General features: G+C 40.3%; 1 protein-coding gene across 1 annotated transcript in view; it reads right to left on the bottom strand.

The window, feature by feature from the left end:
- Window positions 1–3,259: 3,259 nt before the first annotated feature.
- erbb4b (erb-b2 receptor tyrosine kinase 4b) overlaps window positions 3,260–9,808 on the bottom strand; it is a 338,434-nt gene continuing 331,885 nt past the window's right edge. Inside the window, exon 28 of the mRNA XM_085249408.1 lies at window positions 3,260–9,705. Within this exon, the coding sequence (XP_085105534.1) occupies window positions 9,035–9,705 (671 nt within the window). The 3' untranslated portion in view covers window positions 3,260–9,034. The remainder of the gene's footprint in view (window positions 9,706–9,808) is intronic.

Here is a 9,808-nt window from a genome sequence, read left to right as displayed (position 1 = left end):
TTCAAAATAATTCTTTAAAGTTACCTATGGAAAATTTAGAAGGAGCTTTCACATATGAGTTGGGAATGAGGCTTGTTTCAGTACTGTCATGGCCAGTGCATCAAGGCTCCAATGCCAATGGACACTTTGTGCACTATTCTGCAGTATTCTGTGTGCCTAACTTCACAAAAGTCCTTTAAAAATCCAGTGAATTGAAAATATTAGCTTCATTTAAAAACAGAAGGTACCTACTTAACCGGCACAAGCAGTGCAATGCCAGCATCTCAGCATCCAAACTGTGAGAACACTCTTGGGGGTACACATGATTTTGCTACACCATTCAACCACTATTTTCCCAAATAAATGGATGTAAAAGAATCACTGAACTTACTGCAAATGGAAATTAAAGTATTGTATAGGTTCTCAAAATTCCTAAAGAGACACTGGTGGATTAATAGCATTAGTTAAGAAAAGGTTGAAAAAGGGTGATGTGATACTGAATATTCATTAGTATTGCGACAGCATTTTAAAAGTGTACAAAAACTTGAAAAAAATAAGACTCAAGAGGTGAATAATACTGAGAGATGTGTGTAAATGTAGTGTTGGTAATAATACACCCATTATTTAAAAAAAGGAGAGAGAAAAAATCACTCCTACAAAGTGAGCAAGAGCCAAGGTTGAAACACAAAATCCACAAAAGTTGTGTGGGAAACACAGTCACACATTACAGGAGAATGATGGCTTGGGGAGGGGGTGACAAGAAGACCCTGCAAGCGTTTTTTAAAGTCAGAGTTCACGCTCAAATTACATTTACAGAATATATATATATATATATGTACTGTATATATATGTATATACATACAGAAAAGATATTCCCCAAAGAAATGATAAAATACAGTAGATCACTACTAATGCAATGATGCAAGGAGAAATAAAAAAAACAAAAATCCTGATAAAGAAAGCATCATTGTTCTATTTACAGCTGCACCTGGCCACCCTATTCCTGCCTATAAAAATATTATAAATTTTTTTTATTACTTTTTCCCGTGGTAAAACTGTTTAGCAATCTAATCTCTGAATGTATTTTCAAAAGAAAATTATTAGTTCCCTTGTGCAGTTTTACCATCAGTTCAGTACATTGTAAACTGTGCTTACTTAACCCCCTACCCAAATTTGTCATGGCATTGTAGAATTTACAAATATGAATCAGTGTAAAATAGCAACATCTGTTATAATGATAGATTATGTTTGTCAGCTGCATTGTGTTTGCCTTAAAAAAAAGTATTTTTTTGTTATGTACTGAACAAAAACTGATATCTAAAATGTAATGCAACCACACCACTCAGACCATTGGTGTACTGAATTTCCTTATACTGTAAAAAATATTCTAATGATATGAAAAAGAAATAAAGCAAATACTAGAGATATGCTGTCCTTCCATAGTCCCCATTACTAGGCTTGATGGATCTTAATATAACTAGCTGGTCTATTATTTGGGGCCTTCAGTAACCCACTCTCAGTTACATGTGCACCACTCAGTTTCTAATGCATTATGTTTTGACATTAATTACATAATCTTACCCTAAATATTAACACCAGCAAAAAAACATAACGGTGTGTAAATAATCTAAGGTAGATGGTAAACTTTATCTTTTTTTCATATTGACAATACACACATTTTAATCACATGGGGTTAGTAGCAAAGCCTTTTTTGGATATACAGTGGGGCAAAAAAAGTATTTAGTCAGCCACCGATTGTGCACGTTGCCCCACTTAAAATGATGACAGAGGTCAGTAATTTGCACCAGAGGTACACTTCAACTGTGAGAGACAGAATGTGAAAAAAAAATCCATGAATTCACATGGTAGGATTTGTAAAGAATTTATTCGTAAATCAGGGTGGAAAATAAGTATTTGGTCACCTCAAACATGGAAAATCTCTGGCTCTCACAGACCTGTAACGTCTTCTGTAAGACGCTTTTCTGTCCCCCACTCGTTACCTGTATGAATGGCACCTGTTTGAACTCATCATCTGTATAAAAGACACCTGTCCACAGCCTCAAACAGTCAGACTCCAAACTCCGCCATGGCCAAGACCAAAGAGCTCTCGAAGGACACCCGGAAAAGTATTGTAGACCTGCACCAGACTGGGAAGAGTGAATCTACAATAGGCAAGCAGCTTGGTGTGAAAAAATCAACTGTGGGAGCAATCATCAGAAAATGGAAGACATACAAGACCACTGATAATCTCCCACGATCTGGGGCTCCACGCAAGATCTCATCCCGTGGGGTCAAAATGATCATGAGAACGGTGAGCAAAGATCCCAGAACCACACGGGGGGAGCTGGTGAATGACCTGCAGAGAGCTGGGACCAAAGTAACAAAGGTCACCATCAGTAACACACTACAACGGCAGGGAATCAAATCCTGCAGTGCCAGACGTGTTCCGCTGCTGAAGCCAGTGCATGTCCAGGCCCGTCTGAAGTTTGCCAGAGAGCACATGGATGATACAGCAGAGGATTGGGAGAATGTCATGTGGTCAGATGAAACCAAAGTAGAACTTTTTGGTATAAACTCAACTCGTCGTGTTTGGAGGAAGAAGAATACTGAGTTGCATCCCAAGAACACCATACCTACTGTGAAGCATGGGGGTGGAAACATCATGCTATGGGGCTGTTTTTCTGCCAAGGGGACAGGACGACTGATCCGTGTTAAGGACAGAATGAATGGGGCCATGTATCGTGAGATTTTGAGCCAAAACCTCCTTCCATCAGTGAGAACTTTGAAGATGAAACGAGGCTGGGTCTTCCAACATGACAATGATCCAAAACACACCGCCCGGGCAACAAAGGAGTGGCTCCGTAAGAAGCATTTGAAAGTCCTGGAGTGGCCTAGCCAGTCTCCAGACCTCAACCCCATAGAAAATCTGTGGCGGGAGTTGAAAGTCCGTGTTGCTCGGCGACAGCCCCAAAACATCACTGCTCTCGAGAAGATCTGCATGGAGGAATGGGCCAAAATACCAGCTACTGTGTGTGCAAACCTGGTAAAGACCTATAGTAAACTTTTGACCTCTGTTATTGTGTTACAATATGTTACAAAGTATTGAGTTGTATTTTTGTTATTGACCAAATACTTATTTTCCACCCTGATTTACAAATAAATTCTTTACAAATCCTACCATGTGAATTCATGGATTTTTTTTTCACATTCTGTCTCTCACAGTTGAAGTGTACCTCTGGTGCAAATTACTGACCTCTGTCATCATTTTAGGTGGGGGAACTTGCACAATCGGTGGCTGACTAAATACTTTTTTGCCCCACTGTATAGCCTTGGCTGGTTAAACCTGGTCAAACCTGCCAGCTGTTGATCATGGGCGGAGATGAAACAAAATAATCTTAACAAGTCAGATACTGTGAAAACGGTGTCAAACAGCCAATTGTAGTTCAATAGTAGGTTGTCTGAAAACAACTCCTTGGTAAGTTGCATGAATTTTTTTTGTAGTCGGCAACTGATTACAAATTGTTGCGGTGACCACTGTCAACTGTGACGGAATTGCAATGTCACCTGGTGGGAGATGATGTGTCTCCAAACAGTGACATTGACCCTTAGAACGACCATAATCACCTCTATTGGTGAAGGTTTGAAAATAACTGGTAATTTAAAAATGCAGAAAGATTGTTACCATATTGTAATCAATCTGAGTCAGTCTGCATTGATGGGCGCATATCATCTTAATTAGGTCTCATTGTTACAGGGGACTCAAAACAACTGGTTGTATCTGGTTATATTCCTAAAAAAATGTAGAGGAATTTCTGAATTTCCATTTCAGATCAGTAAGGCTCTGGTTGAACTCTGAAAGTAAGTACTTCAAATGAATTTCTGTTGTATATGCGAACAGATTTGCGATTTTCACAGTTGCCATATTATAACAGATTGTATGTAGTTTCCAGGTTACCCCGTTTACTCCCAAACTCTCTCTGTCTTATTGCTGTTTTATCTCTTTCTTGATGCACCAGAGATGCTTTGAAGACTCAAGTGGTCTCAGACCTGGTCCCTGTCTTCGAAGCAGCCACGCATCTACAAATTCATTACACACGACTGCAATAAACTGCAGTCTGCAATAGTGGTGCAACGGATCACGGTTGATCCGTAATCCGAACCGATCCCACTCCACGGTTCGGCACACATGATGTATGGTGGGCGTGGTCAGTCTGTCAAGCGATAGCTATGGTCAGCGCTAGCGGTCCAAGTGGAGGAGCAGAGGAGTTTGCGGTATTTAAGCAGCCCTTTGCTGCCCAATCCGACCGGGCTAAAGCTATTACAAAAGCTATTGGGGGTGTTAAGCTGCAGACGGGAGGCCGCATTCTGTTGTGCAAAACAAAGGGTTTAAACTAGTCAATGCGTTAGTTGAGGCATTGACGCGTGCAGCCCCCACGCAAGGGGCGATCCGCGGTAACTAGTTAACGGAGATTTGTCGCGTTAATGCAGTTATGGCATTAACGTCATTTTAACGAGATTTACGCTGACAGCACTAGTTTAAACTATGATGAACGTGCTTGAGCCACGCTATGATATCCTGTCGCGCGTTCACTTCAGTGACAAGATCGCTCCAAGCATGTATGAGCAGGAAATGTTTAAAGTTATGGCTGAGCTGTCCCAGGCATCTTCTGTTGCCCTAACTACAAATGGACCTCCAGGGCAACGGAAAGCTACGTGACCGTGACCGCTCATTATATCACAGCCGAGTGGTAGATAGAAAGCCCTGAACTGCCCTATATTGCACCTTAATTTGTTTTTATATAATTGCGTGGAATGAGTCTTGAATTGAGTGTTTTTAATAGGCAAAAAAATACTTAAATAAGTAAATGGCGAGTTAAATTTTTGTCTTCTGTTTTTTTTTTCTGCTGATCCGAAAATTGATCCGATCTGTGACGAAAAAACGTGATCCGATCCGAACCGTGAGACTTTTGATCCGTTGCACCACTAGTCTGCAACCACTGTTTTCCCTAATGTGACTGTATTAGACAACATGAGAGGCATAAGACGATGAAGCTACTTATTAAAAAGAAAAAAAAAAATCACAATGAGACCCTGAAGACCAAAAGCTATAGTAAAACAAAATTTCTACTCAACTTAAAACATAATTACATTTTTAACACTCAACAAAAGTATGAAATATAAATACAAATTTTTACCAAAAAGGCTCATTTACTGAATTAGCAGTCAGCACTGAGAGGGAGTCATTGTGCTCCTTTACTACTTTACGCTTATGAAGCTTTCACGCAGAACATTACAGACTGCTGTATCGTTCACATTGTGCTGTGATTCATATTAACATCTTTCATGATCACTTTTTCTCTCCGGACTCCTCTGGTTATGTTCACTCAATAATGACTGCTTTTCATTTTTCACTGCTTGAGCCGCACGACAGTGTTTGCTACAAAGAATTCTATAGTTACCACAGAGGAGGAAAAAAAGAATGGCAATTAACTCTGGTCCTCTCTGCCAGTTTCAGTGCTCTTGCGTCTTCCACCATCATAGCTTTTATAACATTGATGCATTGACTGGGTAACATTTCTTGAATGCTAATACCTACGTTTTAACCTCGCTGCAGGATTACAACCTATTGCCTGTCGTTCAGGGTTTCTCAGCTGGTGCACTGGGTGAGATGTTGGGTAACATGATTTCCCCACAGAACAACAAGGGAAAGTGGATGAATTAGCATTCAAAAAGCTAAAAGCCCCTTGTGATGGTTGCTGGCTGAGAGCACCAGTAGGTTTTCTCGTCCACAAGATTGGCTGTATTTTCCCACAGAGAGCCATTTCAAAGCCTTACAGTGACTCTCAACTGCTGCCGCTGCACTTAGACACACAGCCATATAGTAGTCCACAAGCACTACTGCTTTTTTACGGGTAATGGTAAAAATTGACTTACATAACTGACATTAATCTGTAAAAAATATAGAGGGGGCCATTTTGCTCCATAAATTAGGACAAATAATGTATACATAAGAGTATATTCAAATGATAGTAAATCAGAATACTTGATGATTTCAGAAGTGTAAGACAGTAGATCAGATTTCTAACAGAACAAAGGCCAAAGTGATACTTAACATGATAAAATTCACTATAAAATTCACATTTCTGTTGAGATGCATTTATTATGAGTGCTCTTATTGTGGTATTGTGGGACTAATCTGTCTTCCATTATGATTACATTTCAATAGGCCTGATGTCCCTTTTTGATTTAAAAATTTGTGCCTCAGCTGGAACTCTACTGGATGATTATTATTTCCATAAAACCTGAGAGGTGGAGAAATGCTGTGCCAGGGCAACATCTGCGTTTTGAACAGAAAATCATCGGCACCGCTCATCTGAATCTGTAATATTGAGGCACAACGTTGTGTAACTGTGCTTGTGTATTCTTTCAGCACTGATAGATGCACAGGGGTTAGGCAGCTTCGGCCCTCTATAATACCACACATATATATGCTGTGATATTGTAAATGTTATTGAAATTAAGTCAAGCTAATCATATCTTTCAGAGTTTAAAGGCTAGGCCACCAGTTTTATTTATGGCACTCAAGCTACTTACTGCTTACCACTCTGCATCTGAAAAAAAAAGCTGAGAAAAATATCTCTGGTGATCTCATCACTGATGCCTTAAACAAAAATGTTTGGCAGGAAATACACATTTAGGAAGAAGGAATATAAGAAGTGTTTTATGAAGCAGGCTAGAGTTGCGTCACTGGTGATGTAGCTGACATTTGTGACCCTTACTCAAAACTAAAATTGAAGATATTTGATGGTGATTCTTTTTACACCTCCTCTTATTAATCACTTTAATCCCAGAACATTAGAAGTACAAAATCTAAGCACTAGAATATCCCTTTAATCTCTTGAATGTAATAAATAAACAATCAAAAGCGATGAAGAATCCTTCAAATTAAATATTGCTACCATCTTTGTGTTTATAGCTTCTTTCCCCTTGGTGTTGGTGTCACTGTCAGCCCAAAGTGATATTCTTTACAGAATGCTTCTTTGTTAGTTAAATGCAAAAAAAAAAAAAAAGCAAAATAACCCAAAAAACTCAGGTGTTATCTCACTGTAAATGAAAGTTGGAGTGTGATGGAGAAAATTGCACGAATTGTTGCTTATAGTGAGAATAACACCAACGCAATTTGGCTGTGCCAGAGTGTTAAGTGCTAATAAATTATCAGCCCCGACCTAAATTAGGCTTCAAAGTCATTTGACGACAGATGCTAGCACTCTCCATCATAATTTAATGTGGCATCTGGCAGTACTGTATGAGTACAGCAAGCTAGCCATCAGTAGATTTAGTGATAACTTACAATGTCAAACACCAAGACAGAAAATGTCCCTTTTTTTTTTAAAACTTGTTACAGGGTAATAATGTAGCTGACCCTTGCTTTAGCTATCTTACACCTAAGAGTAAGGGCAGATAGTGACTTTCTTAGTTTTCTCTTTTTATTACATACAACAGTATTAACACAGAGTGGTAAAAAAAAAAAACTCCTATAGGTGTTCTTTTCCTTTTTTGTTGCTTGTGTCTGTCTGGCGATGACATGTAATTGGCTTATTTCCAGCCATGGAGAGTTTTCCTTTTTCTGTCATCTCCACAACGTTCTTTCGTGGCTGCATTACTGTGCTGTTCACCCCATCCCTTTATTGATCAAATACAGTACATTGTCAGACAAGTTGAGGAAATAAACAGGTCCCTGATGGATTAACAAACAAAGACAGACAAACAAAAAAATACCCCCGCTATACTCTGATAAAGATTTTAAAATGCCGTCTTTCCCCCTCAGTTTGTGTTTCTCCAGAAACATGTTGTTGTACCTCTTAAAAGATTTGTCCATTCTTAAGCACCGGTTCCACTGAAATAAAATCTCTTCTACTGCAGTTACCAATGTTTTAGTCAGTCACATGAGCTCATGAAGGTAACATTGAACTGTGCGGTTTGTTCGCTACTCGGACTAGATTGGTAAAGATGAGGAACAGCATGGAAAATTACAGTGGAATTTAAAGGGTCATCTTGTGAGCAGTCAACCTTCTAATCCAAACTTGCCGTGGCAACAATGTGTCAAATGCTGCTCAATCAGGTACCAGGTGATATCACAGCTGTGGCGGTATGTACCGTCCTGTTGGCCCGTTTTAGTGCTGTAACTCTGGCTGCCATTATCGACATTATCTTTTTCAAGTACAAGGTCTAATGTTGTTTCTCCTTCAGAACATATTTCAAGTGGCGGCAGACTTATCTGTCAGTGTGCATGTATGAAATAATGTGTGGTTATTGTAGGTGTATCAAGCCTACAGGCATGTTAACGTGTTTCAGGCATGATTTGAAATATGTGTGTGATAAATGTCTGAATTTCATTACTGGTGCAGTGAAACGTAAAAGTCAAAGCAGCATGACGGCAGGCATGCAGGCCACATCTGGGGTTTTCAGCATGACTGCAGGTTTGCTGGTAAGTCATGACACAACTCTATGTGCATGGACATTTGATTGACTGCACCCAAGCAATAGCAGTTGTGTGAATAGTACAATGTGTGCATCTAGCTGGATGGAAAATGTGCCAAAGGGACAGTGAACAATGATTTAAGGGTGTATAAAGAAAGACATGTAAGGTCATGGAAATAACCGTGCTGGGGCTAACCACAGTTTATTTTTTCCTCCTCTTTTCATCTTTGATTGTGTTAATATTATTTATGTGCAATTTTGATTCTAAAAAAACTGGACTTTTTCTTTTCCAGGACAGAATACACCACAAAGAGATGTCTGTGTTTGCTTTAGGGGCCAAGGACAAAGTAACAAAAGAGGCCGTTAGTGAATGTTGTTATAGTTTTGTCATAGAAAATGCAAAACCAGTGAGTGAGAATACAAGATTAGCAGACATGACAAAGAGAAGTGTTAAGGAAAGGTGAAAGAAGAACCCAGTTTGAGAAGAACAGCATGGAAACGTGAGGACTGTTTACTGTCCATTCATCCCCACCCATACCCCTCTATTCATCGCTAATGTGCTACAGGTGGGTCACTACACCACAGTGTTCCTCTGTCTGTATGGAGGGGGTGGCAATACATTGCCTGTTTTCATAGCAGCCTCTGACAAGTATTCCTGGTTTTCAGCCACAGCAGGGCGAATGCGTCCATTCTGGCGGTAGAAGAAGCGTGTGCTGCAGTCCTGCAGGTACTCAGGGTTGTGCAGTGAGGACTTGGGAGGGAGACTGTGCTGCCAGTATTCAGGATTGTCAAAAGTGGCTTTCTTGCCTTTCTTATCAAACATAATGGTGCCGCTGGTGATGCCTGAGTGCAGAGCGTGTCCTGAATGCCCCGAATGCAGGGTGTGTGATGGATACGATGGGTGGGGGAGGTGGCCAGGGGGTACCACATATCCAGTGGAGGAGATGGTGTGGCTTGATGTTGGTGGGTTGACTGTCTGCAGTACTGATTGTGCAACAGAGGATCCGGAGCCAGAGATGGAGACTGTGCCAGCCAATCCATTCTTGGCCCCAGTGTTGAGGAGGGTATTCAGGTACAGTGGCTCGTTGACATACTCATCATCACCATGAGTGGATTGACTTTTGGGGGCAGCAGTGGCTCCAGCCAAATGCAGAGTGTGGCAGCTAGCTCCATCAATCACTGTGTGGGCATCTCCATTCCTACGCCGTGTGACAAAGGGGTTTTCCTCTACAGGGATGAGATAATCTGGAAACAAAAAGGGGATATTAGCATTAGCTAAGGTCTCTACAGTTCTGTTATTGAATGTTCTAAGTTATAGTGTACATATCAGATGCTTTCAAACCCTTAA

The sequence above is a fragment of the Mchenga conophoros genome, linkage group LG16 (assembly GCF_057382185.1).
Source record: "Mchenga conophoros isolate Kocher_MC1m ecotype Shallow Benthic linkage group LG16, M_conophoros_male_GT1.1, whole genome shotgun sequence".
NCBI lineage: Eukaryota > Metazoa > Chordata > Actinopteri > Cichliformes > Cichlidae > Mchenga > Mchenga conophoros.
This window is presented reverse-complemented; position numbering and strand designations above follow the sequence as displayed.